At 32.7% G+C, this 15,297-nt stretch overlaps 1 protein-coding gene across 4 annotated transcripts in view; it reads left to right on the top strand.

The window, feature by feature from the left end:
* Positions 1-15,297, top strand: part of LOC104596082 (transcription factor jumonji (jmjC) domain-containing protein) — a 122,490-nt gene that overhangs the window by 18,397 nt on the left and 88,796 nt on the right. For 2 of the 4 annotated variants that reach the window (XM_088895608.1, XM_010257102.3), the window contains 4 exons: positions 730-888; positions 984-1,070; positions 4,097-4,279; positions 15,066-15,218. In XM_088895608.1, the coding sequence (XP_088751734.1) occupies positions 730-888; positions 984-1,070; positions 4,097-4,279; positions 15,066-15,218 (582 nt within the window). Of the gene's footprint in view, positions 1-726; positions 889-983; positions 1,071-4,096; positions 4,280-15,065; positions 15,219-15,297 lie in introns of all 4 variants that reach the window. The other 2 variants (XM_010257101.3, XM_010257104.3) reach the window with 2 other exon arrangements.

Genomic DNA, 15,297 nt, shown 5'->3' on the forward strand with positions numbered 1-15,297 from the left:
ACAAATAATTCAGACCACCAACTTCTCAACTTTTCCACGAAGCTGTCCTCTTCAAGCCAATAAATCTCGAATCTGAAAGGAGATGGTTTCAACTGTAATCTGCGGCAGTCCAAACGAATAGGAGTATGGTCTGAGATGGGTCTGGGTAAGGCCTCTTATAACAGAGTTGAAACCACAAAACGATCCAATCTCACCAAGGTTGCTGCCTCTTGATTGTTTGTCCAGATATATTTGGCACCCACCAGTGGATGGCCCACAAACTCCCACCCAGTGTCAACTATGCAGAACCAAATTGAGATAGAGAAAAGACCACCTCTCTTGCCCTTCACCTCCACAGAGTTAGTGTCCCAGATGACTACCAAGCCTCCGGCAGTTCCCTCTGCTGGCAAAACTTCCCATTCACACTCACTTTTGCCCCAAACGTTCCTTATTGTCTGAGATTCTAATACTTCCATTTTAGTTTCCTGTAAACAAAGAATGTCTGCCTTCCACTTCTTTAAATGTGCCCCTGCCTTCCACTTCTTTAAATGTTCTTTTCACTTAGGAATCTCTTATCAGGTATCATAAGTTTGCACTTTGCACCTAGTGGTGCCTCTCTTATCTCATTATTAGATCTTTTTCCATTTACTTATTTAGTATTTACTATACAATAGTGTTTTCCTCTGTCATGGGGTTTTATGGTTTATTTTTTAGTCATTTTCTTGCTTTCCTTTTTGATTAATCTAGCAGGGTGATTGTGGCAGTAAAGTATCACCTTTTTTAAAGAAAGAATTGCTCAGGGTATTTTCAAAAGAAAAAACTTGGAGAGAGCGACTCTGGAGAGATGGCATCATTTGTACGTCCCCAATGACTCCACGAAGACATCCAGAATATGTGGGTACTGAGGAGGTATTTCCATTCATTTTGATTCTGGCACGTTGTTACTGGAATATGATATTGGAATGCTCAGTGATAATGATATTAACTCCAGTTGTCTTTTGTAGGATCCTTCATGCATTATTTGTCAGCAGTATTTGTTCCTTTCAGCTGTTGTCTGCAGCTGCAGACCGTCTGCTTTTGTGTGTCTGGAGGTATGAGAACTGATCTTTTGGAAAATTAAGGGTTAATATGTTAATCCTGCTATTAACCTTTTCTTTTGGCTGGAATGATTCCCATATTCCTTTAGTTTTGAACTGTGCCCTATGGTTTTTGATTATGTTGTATTGAATCTGTTTTCTCTCACTTCTTTGGGGCTCTTTCTACCTTGTGCAAAATTACATGTTCTAGAGATGGCTATTTGTATGTAAAAAATAATGGTTTGGCAATGATTCCCATATTCCTTTAGTATTCAACTGTGCCCTATGGTTTTTGATTATGTTGTGTTGAATCTGTTTTCTCTCACTTCTTTGGGGCTCTTTCTGCCTTGTGCAAAATTACATGTTCTAGAGATGGCTATTTGTATGTAAAAAATAATGGTTTGGCAATGATTTCATCTCCATTGGAAGTTGAAATTATATTAAAGATAGGTGGAAAGTGTATACAGGTGCTTTGTGGAAACAAAAGAAGAGGAAGGGAATAAGGGAAACAGATCACCAGTGCTTAAATCCTTTAATGTAAACTAAAATTCCTCTTTCACAAAAAAAAAAAAACTAAAATTCCTGAATCCCCTACAACCTTTTCTTTTGATCAATGACATATCAGCAAGAACTTATCAGTGCTAACATTATCAATTAAGAATTTATAGTAATAACATATCGGTGAGAATTTATTGTTGAAAATAAAGAAGTAGAAGAACATAGCCAGGTTGATATTGCTAGTAGCACCCAACAAACAATATATCCCACCAGAAAATGTCGTAGTTACTATTCTCTCCCAGGGCATGTCCTTAATATGAAGCTTCCCCATTAACTCCTTTCTTAGCCAGAGAATTTGCTAATTGGTTAAGACTAGGGTTCATCCCGGGCCGGGCTTTGCACCTTGATAAGGGCTATAGCCTAGGCCTGGGCCTGGCCCGGGTTCTGGGCCTGAAACATAAGCCCAGGCCTGATTGAGGGCCTACACATTTTATATATAATATAAAATCATCATCATCATCCATTCCTTATTCCAACTATATAGGGTCGGCTATCATTGTATAATATTTAATATATTATAAGTGTCATTATATATATAGATGTGTGTGTATATATATAATATAACATAAAATGACATATATACATATGTATACGTTATGTATAAAGTACACATATTTAAATACATGCGGGCTGGGTTGGGCTTGAAGTTTTAGGCCCAGGCCCGCCCTCTAATTTACGGGCCTGATGCAGGACCAGGCCTGATCACAAAACCTTGTCCTAAGCCCGGAATTTCTGGGGTGGACTGAAATGATCACCCCTAGTTAAGAGAGTTTTTGATCCAGCTATATGGTGTGTTCTCACTGCATGCCAAAATTGAGATTCACTTATACAGTGCAATTACAATGATGGACCTGGTATGTTATGCTTGTCCATTCTATTTCAGCCTGATGGTAACCCTCAATTTCCAATTTTCCATACCCCAAAGAGATGGACCTGTACTGGACTTTAAAAGATTTGAAGTGGAAGGAGATTATGAACTTGTATTTGCATGATGACAATGGAGGAATGACCTTGGGAGATTTTCCCTCTTATCAGAGAAACTAGAGATCTTGCATCTAGGGTGAATGTATCATTCAACTGGATCAGCTGAAATGCAGATGTTTTGACCGAGTCCAGCCAGATTGGGTGGAGACAAAGAAAAATTATAGAGGGATTTCCATTCCATATGGTGTGGGTGGATAATGACCTAGTATTTTGGATGTTATTTTTTTCCTAATTTCACTGCATTGGACCCATTCTTTTATTAGTGAAAAATTTGTGTTACTGATACAATAGGATCTACCAACTCCCTTTTTTATGATTTCTAGGTAGGAAAGGGGCTGAAAGATGGTTCTTCTATTGGGGATGTTTTGGGGGAGAGAAATAAAGAATGGTTATATTACAAAGCATGCCAAGCACCCCTTACGGGGCTTGCATCTGCTGCCCTTCCCCTTTAATGAGTACAATTAATGGTGATAAGACCTCTAAAAGCTGATTGACATGGGCAACAAGATACTACTGTGCTGGCTTTCCCTTGATCAGATCATCATCCAATAATTTGTCTCATCTAGGTATCTGTTTTAACCATATCTTCACTCTGGAAGCAAATCCCTTCTCATTCCTCTCCTTCCCTTTTCTTTTCTTTCTTTTCTCGTTTTTTTCTTATTCTTTCTTTCTTTTTCTTTCCCTTTCCTTCCCTTTCCTTTCTTTTTTCTTGTCTTTTTATATGAGGTGTGCGTGAGGTACATGAGGTGTTTGCCTGTAGCATGCCTCATGAAAAAGGTGTATGAGGTTTATGCCTCTTGCACATGAGGCATACACCTCAGAGGTCTCAATGCCTCTGGCATACACCTCAGGGTGTTTTGGGAGCACTTTGCCTGGAGGCGCACCACCAGGCGTACACCTTATACCTTTTAAACCACTGGATAGCGCCTAGGCCCCAACTAGTCATCACATCCTATAATATGGGAAAAACAACTTGCCATTGCCTCACTGCTTTGATAATATTTCTTTCACCTATTAGAAGGCAATTCACTTATCAGAATGATAAGGTCTGAATTTTGGGTCATGTTTTGTTTTTCTAGTTCTGTTAGTTATTGAAATATATTGTTTTTATTTAATGGGAAAAGGACAAGATTCTTTGTAGTAAATTATTGAAATATAGTTGAAACCAAATTGTTGGGATTAAGGCAGAGTTGGTTTTTTGTAAATTATTGAAACAGTAGATTCCACTATGTGTTGGAGTTGGTCTTTAGCACTGCACAGTGCTTACCATCTAAGCTTGAGAAATAGGAAGCAGTATGGCACAACTTTCAAATGGGAACCTGTTGGTTTTTTTTTTTTTGGATCCTTCACTTGGTTTTGATTCTAAACATTTTGTCTAAAAAGTAGATATTGGTCCTTCCAAATGTGGTTAGTCTATTGTTATATTTAGATACTTGTGGTATGTATTGCTTCTATAAGACATATTCTCAAGTTGTTCTTTATGTTTGTCTCTTATGCAGCACTGGGAACACCTATGTGAATGTAGTCCCAGCAAACATCGTCTTCTTTATCGCCATACACTTGCTGAGTTGAATGACTTGGTGCTTATGCTGGATAAATGCAATTTGGAGGAGTCACCCCAAAACAGAACAATCCGGAAACACCTTCCATCTTCTAATGAATCTAATTCTGTGATGAAGAAGGTAATTATTTTTCTTATTTTGACTTTCTGCTAGCTTACATTAATAATTTAGTTTTAGTAAATTTGTGTGCCTTTATTCTCCTTTGAATGAGATTTCCTTCATCTATTCTTAGTTCCCATAGTTGGTTAGATCTTGATGACAGTGAATGTTTACATGGCAAATATGCTTTTTTCCCTTTCTTATTGTATTATCTACTATAAACAAACACCAAGTAAAAGTAAAATAGAGAGGTATAAATATGGGGGGAAGAAACAGATATCAAGGAAATGCCAACAACTCCCTTTCAAGTTCCAACTTGCAATTCTTCCATGGTTATGATCATTGTTAGTTTGGAAATGCGAAATATATGGTACATGATATGTGTGGGTACATTTTGTTTATAATACTTATAATACTTACAATAATTTATTCAAAATAGTTGCTTGATCAGTTGTGACTTGACACTAAAAAATTTGGTCGATGAAAGTGGAAATGGAAAAATCAAATATGGATATATTCAGGTATAATATGGTTTTCTTAAAAATGTTTAAGTTAAAATATCTGCTATAGTCTGTATGTACATGCATAATACATATATGCATTTCTCTTATATTGCCCTTAAAATGTATAAAATAGTACAACTACATAATATGCACTTCCTTATTACTCATTGTTCTAGACGAGTGTGTACTGGAGTACAGACCCCCTGGTGGTGTAGGATTGTTTGAGCTACATCACTAGGGAGTAATACTTTGGGTACTGTTAATTTTTTTCCCTGATATAGGATTGTTTGTATGCATGGGGAGAGTAGAGTACCCGAGAGGTAGCTCTTTTCTTTCAGATGGGGGTTGGCTACGGCTAATATCCTTTTCTTTGTTGTGACTTTTTGTTTTACTCTGTTGAGAACCTTACATCTTATGTTCAGTTTAGTAGAGTTGCTTTTTTCTGTTTCGTTTTAGTTTCTGTTTTTTTTTGGGCTATGTATGAAATCTGGTGGCAGGGGCAGAATAGTCAATTTATGCTTTGATGTAGGAAGGGGTATGGGTCCTACTATTTTCAGGTTTGGTGGTGAAAAAAGGGATTTGGATGATCTAGGATGAAGAATAAGGATGGAAAAGCAAGTAGATAGTTTGCTGTCCACCAAGGAATGAGCAAAATATTATAAAGAAAGAGGAGAATTCTTGCTACTAGGGTAAACGACAAAGATATAGATTTCTTAGAAAAAAAATAAGAGATTGGTCGCACTAAGGCTGTGTTTGTTGTTCCTGTCCCACAAAAGGGGTTTTGGTGGGTAAGTTTTAAGGAACTGAGATCCCCTTTATCCTTTCCTGCAAATACTCGTTAGTGAATCGGAGTTTCTTGTATTTTCTATTGAAGGAGTTTTTTTTGTCCTTTTGTGCTTGAATTACTCAGACCTTTTGAATCTAAACTTTCCTGCATATCTCCATTTTCTAAATCTGCACACAAAATTCATATGAAAACTCCATTCCTAGATCTACTTTCTTGATTATTGACTTATTGTAGATTTTGTTGGTCTAGGGAGAAATTGGCAAATTGTTGATTCTGACCTAGAAGTCTTTTTAGGTCAAATTTTACATCCTAAAGAGCGTCTTGTGGGAGTTCCAAAATGAAATTAAAAAAAATTAAGTGGTTCACAAGTGACATGTAATTGAAGATTCAGTGGGTTCACAGACCAACAAACAGCATAGCAGACCTTCTTGCAGAACAGGGCAAGATACCACCTTTTTCTGGGTGACATTGTAAACTATTTGGGGGAAGACTTAGGGCCCGATTGGTTTGCTGGAATAAGTGCCTGGAATTGGAATTGGAATGGTCCAACCATTTATTTGGAATGGGATTCCAATTCCCATTCTTGGTAGAATGAGGTACCCCCATACGGGGAATGGCCATTCCAGGCTCCCCCCTAGGGAATGGGATTTCCATTCCAAAGTCTGTCAAGAAGTAAATAACTCATGACAAAAAAAACCCAATAATACATGAAATAGTAAAAATAAATTAACAATTGAATAATAAAATGTTATGGAAGTAATAATAAGATAATAATAATAAAATATGAATATATTAATAAAATATTTATTAATTAATGATAAATATTAAGATATTAATTATTAAATACTAATAAAATAATAATAACAAAGTACTAATAAATAATAATTATATATTCATCAAACATTAATAATAATAATAATAATAATGTAACTAAAGTAATAATAAAATACTAACATATTAATTATTAAATAATAATAAATTATTTTAAAATAATAAAACAAAAAGTAATAGAATATTAATAAACTAAAAATAAAATAATAAATTATTAATAAATGTAGTCATAATAAAAATGTTTTTAAAGTAATAATAAAATGATAAATGGACAAATACAAAATTGAAAAATTTCAGTTGATTCCGGTTCCAACTCCAAATGAACCAAACAGCAACAATCGGAATCCGATTCTGATTCCCAACTGAACCAAACAGACGCCAATAATAGGTGATTCCGATTCCAATTCTTGGGGATTCTGATTCTGATTCCGATCCTGTCCGCGAACAAAACGGACCCTTAAGGGTTGAGTTGAACTTATTTTCTGTTGATTTGCTGATAGGGTTCTGTGTGCATATTGGTTTTGTTTCTGCAAGTTTCTTATTGGTTAGCTGAGGCTAACTGGTTTTGTGTGTACTCTTGAAAAACATAATTGCAAAGCATGGTATTACCATATAAATAGGATATGCATATCCTTATTCTGGAATATGCGAAATGGAATCAAATTTCCATTTTTCGTATCCATATTGGGCATTGTAGTTGATTGGATGGGTGAAGTGGTAGTCTGTCGAGGCTTGACACATTTGATCAGGCAGGCAAAAGACTTGCTTTCCACAGTGTAACCTTCAAATGCATTCCAAATTTTGCCAACTTAGGGGCATGTATTTTTCTGTTTTCCTTTTTTCTAGAGAAGTGCCACATCAGAAGACAAAATATTCTTGGTGGCTAGCTACTATAGTCTGGTGCCTGGCATGTCTATGTACATATTCATTGTACACATCTCAATCAAAATTAGCACTTACTGATCAAGAAAAATTTTCCAGGTTGGTTTAGAAGAAAGCTCCCTATCTTTAGGACCAATGAAAAGATGCTTTAAAAAACAAATAGATGCTTTCATTTCCAGAAGGCTTCTGCGGGCTATCGTTTAGCATGTTGCACATACACATAAATCTCCTATAGACCCTCTTACAAGTGCTGCTTCAAAGCTACTATTGATAATACCAACCCACAATTAATTTGGTTTGAGTCCAAAGTATAAACTCAAGTAAAAATAAAAAAAAAGATGAGAATGGTGAAATAATTTCTATTTGATCAGAATCTTTATCTGAATATTGTGTGCTTTATGAAAAATAATATGAAACTGCCATAGGAATTCTTGATTTTAGAACCAAAAATTCAAGAATGCGTTTCTGGTTTCAGTTTTGGAATTTAGAAAAGCAATACACAATCATACTCCTTTATGTGGTTTTGTTTTAAGATAATAATGTTTTCTCAAACCATTTCTAGGACCCGGTTTTTTTTGAAATCACAAGAAATTACAGAATTCATGTTGGGGAACACCACCTTGCCGAAATTTTTGCTAGTGGAGTGGCTTGGATCTCGTTGTATTGGGAGTTGATTTTCTAGGTAGGTAGCTATTGTTTTCTTTTGTTTCATGACTTCCCATTGTATAGGTGGACTGTTTCCAGGATATGCCTCACTCCATATGTTTTAAATTTAAGAAGTGCAAGGGCTTCCTAGAGCTTGAGGTGTAAGGTGAAAGGCGATCTACGTGTCTAAACAAAAGTGAGGTGCCACTTCTGAAAAAAATTAAAGAAATGCTTAACGTAGGTGTTCTGCGAACCTAAATTCTTGAAGAAATAAAATGTTTCAAAAAAGCCTATTAGCTCAACTGGTTATATCATTGTGTTACCAGCACAAAGTTTTTTCTTCTTTTAGTAAACATTACCGACACAAAGGTTGTAGCCTTACATGGTTGACTCCTATTATAGGTCTATTTAAGCTTTAAGCAGTTTTTGTACAACCTGCATAAATTAGTTCTTCGGCATAAGTTCAGGGCTAGTTCGTTAGAATGTACAAAAAATCAAGTTAGGCACACCTTGTAAAATGAGCCTCTTCTATGGACCTAGTGCACTTTTGAAAACATTTCTTGCTTCTGCTTTGTCAGGAACCATTCCCGTATAATGGTTTCCTCTCTCTTGATCTTTTTACAAAATTATTCATTATAGATCCCAAAAAACAGAGACTTTCTCATGCGATATAGTGGTATTATTGTATGTTTGGTTGAAATTTTTGATAGTATTTGTTTTTTGTTTAAGAATTGTTCAAAGTTAGTTATCATATTATAGTATCTGGTTTCATTGTATTTGATTTTATCTCAGTTGTTTGTCTTCACTCGTGATCATTTATTTTCATTGAATGATGGTTTTTGAACCCAAATTGGCAAATTGTAGATGATGGTCTAATAAATTCCATTTTCAGAAGATAAATAGATAGTACTAGCGGGGAGCCGGTTACCCGTGCGATGTACGAGATTTGTTAAGCGAAAGCTAAATAATAGAAACACATAAGAGTATACAATTGTTTTATATTTTTAACTTTTTAAATAATTAATACTTGTTTATAATTTATATACTACTTTTAATAATTTTTTTACAATACAAAAATAACAATAATTAATTTCAGCCAGAGTTGTTCATCAAACTAATGAAACCAACCAATCCAACTAGCTCGACCCGAGTTAGTCAGTTTTCTAGTATTTCCGCTCGGCTTTGCTTCAACAATTTCCAAACCTAACCAGGTTGGATTGGCTTCACTTTGGTCATTTGTAAATCAGCCATAATTGAACGACTTGACCCTAGATATATATTAATATTTTATATTTTTAATATGGGAAGTAGGAAAATTCTCATATTTCTTAAGTCTAAAATATTTTACAATATAAATTTAAAATTATTTTTTAATAATGCCACTATTTTTTTGGGTTTTTTACAAAAAAATTAAAAAAAATTTGTTGAATTATCAAAATCAGATACGCTTACAAATATATTACGAAAAAGTGGTAATGACAAAAAGTTTCTTTTTAGGGACCAGATTACCCTTTCTTAAATTTTGCACGTCAAGCCAAAGGTACTGGTCATTGTCTCTTTCCTTGGAATGCCACAACAAGGGCCGTGGAGCAAGCTTCCTCTCTCTCTCTCTCTCCTCCTTTTCCTCCTCCTTCCCATCTTTCCACTTTTCAACTAACCCAAGGCCAGGTCCAAACCCCACTGAAAATCAAAACAAAACAGAATTCAACCACATCTTCTACCCTCAAACCGAAACAGAGTATCCAAACCACTGGTCCCCACCTCTTTTCTTCTTTGTCTTACCCTCACTTTCTTCTTCTTCTTCTTCTACCTCCATTGCTGCCATCAACTTTCTTGTTTCTTGAAAGAAGTAGAATGGGAGAGAGCAGTACAATTAATCAAAGAAACTCTTCCAATAACCCCACTTATTTGTAAAGCCAAGGTCTTTGAACGTTTGAAGAATCATTGTTTACTCCATTATCGATTGATCCATGGATGATTGCCAATCAACCCAGTGCCAAATCTCTTGACAATAATCTCAGGTGCCAATATTTTGACAATAATCCCTTGAACAAGACGATCATAATCTTCTTTCTAAATGCTTTTGCTTTGGAAAGATCTACCTTGATAACCTGTATCCGAGTTTTTCTTCAATTGATTTGATCTGTTATTGGAGAGTCTTCTGCGAAAATGACTGTAGAAGAGAGCAGCAACTTTGAGCTTTCCAAAGCTGCACAGTTAAGTAGTTTTGGTGCCACCGTTGAATCCATCTCATCATTACAGTTCACAGACTTCTTCCTCGGTAGCTCATTTTCGTTGTAGACACAATAGTTGTTTACCAAACTCAAAGAAAGAGAGAGTAAGGGAAGGGAAAGGGTTTTGATCAGGAAACGTAAAGGTGGGTACTAACGTACTATCGGCAGTGCCTAGCTTTCTTTTTTATTTATTTTTATTAAGGGTAATTTTGTCCACAAATTTTTAAATTTTGTCCCGCTCACTGATTTGGTCATATCTTTCTAAACATAACTGAATTTGTAAATTTAACAACTTTGTCATTTATTTTGCAAAAAGTCCTAATTTTTTAATTTAAATTTAATTTTTTAGTTTAAATCTTTTGAACTGTCCAACCCAACCAAAAATTGACCTAAACCGATATAACCCGAGTTGGCCGATTTTCATTAATGGTCAATCGGTTTCAGGTGACCAACTCCCAAACCTGACTAAGTCAATTTGGTGGGTCAAACAACCTATAACTGAGTCGAACCAACCCATGAACACTCTTAATTTCAGCTAAATTAATAGTCTAATCTCTAATAAATAACAATAGTTTAATCTCCAATAATTATTGAAAATTTATAGAAAAAATGCACAATTATTGAAAATATATTGATAATGAAAATTCAATAAATAACTAATAAAAATGCAATAAATACAATAATTACGAAAATAGAATAAATATTAAAAAATATTTAATTAGTCAAGAAACAGTGTAATATCAAATAAAAGTTTAATCTCTAATAAATATTAATCAATAAATTATAACAAAAATACAATAAATACAATAAATTAAATTTAAAAAGTTAAATAATAGTAGTTTAATTTCCAATAATTATTGAAAAATTTCTATTAAATAACAAAACAAAAATAAACTTATACTTAATTATTGAAAATATATTTATCAAAAAACACAATAAATAATTACTAAAATAACAATAAATATTAATTATAGTATAGATAAATATAGATTAATATTTTCAAATTAGTATTAATAAATATTAATTTTTTTGAAAGTTATTTTCTAGAATTATTAATTGATATAAGTGAAATCAGTTATTTACAATATTATTTAGTTATTTAAATAATATCATTAGTTAAATTTTAAAATATTAATTATTTGTTGTATTTAATCATCCATAAAATTTATTTATACTATTATTACATAATTTTGTAAAATATTAAATTATTATGAATTTGATTATTATATTATAATTAATTATTTTTCTACTTTTAAGAAAAAATTTGAATTTATTACATATTCTCATTTTTTTAACTATTTAAAATCTAGTTATGTTAAATATTTCGTTATTTAAAATACTTATTTATTTAAATATTGAAATAATATATAAAGTATTTATAAATTTTCGTTATTTGAAATTTATTTCATTTAAAGTTATTATATAACGTTTATTACTTTATTATATAATTATTTAGCTATTTTTAGTATTTTGTTATTTAAAATATTCAGTTATGAAATATTTAAATAGTACTTTAATTTTTAATGTTAAATTGTATTATTTTAATAACATTTAAATTGAATAATTCGGAAAATCATAATTTATAATGTTAGTACATAATTTCGTGATGAATTTTGTAAAAATATAAAATTTTTAATAATATGAATATTTTTAAATCTATTATAATTATTATTTTTTGTGTTTTTAATAAATATTTTAAAGTTATTATATAATTTCGTTAGAATATTTAAATATTTTTAAAATTTTTAATTCAAACATTCTTTAGATACATATAGATAAAAAGTGGGGGAGAAGATAAATAGGAATTTGTGATAATTTAGGTAATAAATTGGAATTAGAGATAATTCAGGAGATAAATAGGAATTAGATATAATTCAGGAGATAAATAGGAATTAGAGATAATTTAGGAGAAAGTGGAGGAGGTAGTTTAGGAGAGGATATTGTTTAGGTTATTGAGAACGTGTGGGATGAAGAGAGAGAGAGAGATTTTAGGTAATTTTTATGGGGAGGGAAAGCATCTCATTGGCTGTTTAAAAAATGACATGGAATAAAAAATAAAAAATTCAGAAAAAGGAGAAAATTTCTAGACTGTTGTGTTGTAGTGTGTGTATATATATACTAGTAAGTGTTGCACGTGCTTTGCACGTGGCAATTCTAGATGATGATAATGACAACAATAATGTATCCAAAATTTTCTATAAACTTTATGTATTTTTATTTTTTGTTTTTTTTTGTTAATCGGATGTAGATTGCAAAATCCAAATCTGATTACATAAACACATCATCCAAATATGTGATAATTGGATCGAGTTGTGAAGTTTCAAGTATCATTGACAGGCCTACCTGCTTGGCTAAACTCTTCTTTTTGTAATGTTTTATCTTTTTGGGGTATATTTTTTTGTTCATTTATAAAAAAAAAATTTATAAGATTTAAATAGAGGGAATTGAATGGGGTGAAAAAGTAGTAGTTCAATTTATAATTTAAGACTCACAATTAAATGGGGGTTAAATTAAAGAAAAATGAGTATTTTAATCAAAAGAAAGTTCCACAATCTTATAAAACTATAGATGTATTCACATTTTTCTATAACTTTTTTTTTTGTTAAAAATAAATTTCACATTTCACACTTTTTGTTTAATATGATATTATACATATACCTAAATGTTGTTTTGCAAAATTTATGTTTTTTTTTTCAATTTTGCATTATATATTTTATTAATTATTATTATTTATATATATGAGAGCAAATGTTAACACATTTGCCCCAAAAGTTGAACTACCGATCTTTACCAAACAGTAAAATAATTTCATTTTTTGTCAGTTCTAAACAGTGTTTTAAAAGGCGTGGGAGGCATACACCTAGAAGTGCACCTCCAGGCTAGGCGCTCCTAAAACACCCTGAGGTGTATGCTAGAGGCACTGACACCTCTGAGGCGTACGCCTCATGCGCTTTTTTCATGAGGCATGCTAGAGGCGTACGCCTCATGTGCTTCATGCAAATGTTATATAAAAAGACAGAAACAAAAGAAAAAAGAAAAAAAGAAAAAAAGGAAAGGAAAGGAAAGGAAAAGAAAGGGAGGGGAAAGAAAAAGAAAGAGAAGAAAAAAAGAGAAAAGTGGTTTGCCCCTCGCTCCCTTTTCGACAAGACCCCCCTTTCAACTACTGTTATGCATCTTTATTCTTCTTAATATAAAAGATTTTTATTAAAAATAAAGAAAAAAAATGAGATCCCCCTTCCTCTTCATCCTCCTCCCCTTCCTCCTACTAACCCCCCCTTCTTAAAGAGGCTTACGCCTCTTGCATTTTGAACTACGCCTCACGCCTCTAGGTAGTGGAACGCATCGTGTCATGCCTCCGTGTTTTAAAACATTGGTTATAAGTTATGTATTTCATTTTCATTATGAATAAAAATAATTCTTGTTTATTAAACTTATTTTTTAATTTGATTATTAAATATATCATAAATATGTATAATGTTTTCTACATTTTTGTATTGTTATATTTATTTCTATTTTAATTACCTAACTATGACTTCATAGGTTGATCAATTTGATTCGGATGGTTGAATTGCTTAGCCACCACTTGGATAAGGAATGATTTTGTTTTTGAGTTAGTTTTAAGATATATGGGTCTATATTGTTAAAAATATTGATATAGATCTAATTAGTAACATTTATTAGTGAAAAATAACATAAATATAGGATTTAATAGAAGAAAATGGAGTTAATACCTTAAGTATAATATTTAATAAGAGGGGATTAAATGAGGTGGAAAGTAACAACTGAAGGTGCATTTTAAACCCTTATATGGCTACTAAAATGACCATATTTGGAGTAAATACACAAATATGGTCATTTTAGTAGCCATTATAGCTGTCATTAAAACTATAATAAAATGACTTTTATACCCTTTCTCAAACAAAGAAATAAAGGGTAATTTTAGTCCAAGAAAACTTTCACTCTACATCTACACTTCTATATATATATATCTCTGTATAGCACTAACTAAAAGGTGTAATGCTTATTCTTGTAGCTTCTGATTTGTTTAGGTGCTTTCTCTCTTGTAGCTTTTTGATATCAATAATATACCTACATACTTTAACCGTAGAAAGTTGGTATTGGTCTATTGGCATCTGGACTCATCATTTTACTCCAAGTACATGCCTCGGACATGGCACTACACTGGTATAGGTTGTGTCAGATTTTTCAAAACTGTCTCTTTTCCAAATGCAAGATTTTGATGAATTGGGTAAATGGGTATGTATGCAATTAAGGATACATATTCAACATAAATTATTAATTTATATGGTCTAAACAAATAAAAGATATTAGAAATTAAGGCATGAATATATGCTCAACCAAGAATGTTCCTTAACCCTCATAAAATGTAGAATTTCTTTACACTATTATGTTATCATTTTTTAATTGTCACAATCTGATTTATTTTTTCATTGCTTTTGTTTTTTGTGCTTTCAATTTTGGATATCAATAGTGGAATGTTGCTAAATTAAATGTAGAGTACTTGCATAATCAAACAATTAATATTTATTGTTCAATTAGCCTATAGATAAATTTTAGCCAGTCCCTCTATTACAAGATTTCGAGGTCAGGCAAATCCAACTTAGAGGAATACTTGCACAGTTGCACTTGATACCTAGGCAGCTTTGCCCAAGTCCATGTAACATAGGTCATCGTCATCATCATCATCCATGCCTTATCCCAATTATATGGGGTCGGCTACATGAATCCTGTTTCACCAATCCATTCTATTTAAAGGCATATCCATTAGCATTCACATTTCTGCCACATTCATTTTCTGGACATGTTTCTCGACTGTCCAACACTCCACTCCATACAACATAGCTGGCCTTACAACTATTTTATAGAACTTTCTTTTTACTATTAATATCAATTAATGTATGCAGATAAGAGGTGGCCATGCTACTCATGTGCAACTTGCAGAACAATGGGTATTGAACTCCCATAAGATCCTACAGGCCCCATTTTCCTCTGCTGCTTATGTTAATGCACTAAAGGATGCTGAACAATTTCTTTGGGGGGGTTCTGAAATGGACCAGGTATGCATTGGCTGCTCAATTGATGTGCTACTCTTTTGTTGTAAGTTTGAAGCTTCAATGGATTATTGGTTTCTTCTAT

Source organism: Nelumbo nucifera, chromosome 1 (genome assembly GCF_055504915.1).
Source record: "Nelumbo nucifera cultivar China Antique chromosome 1, China Antique-T2T, whole genome shotgun sequence".
Lineage (NCBI taxonomy): Eukaryota > Viridiplantae > Streptophyta > Magnoliopsida > Proteales > Nelumbonaceae > Nelumbo > Nelumbo nucifera.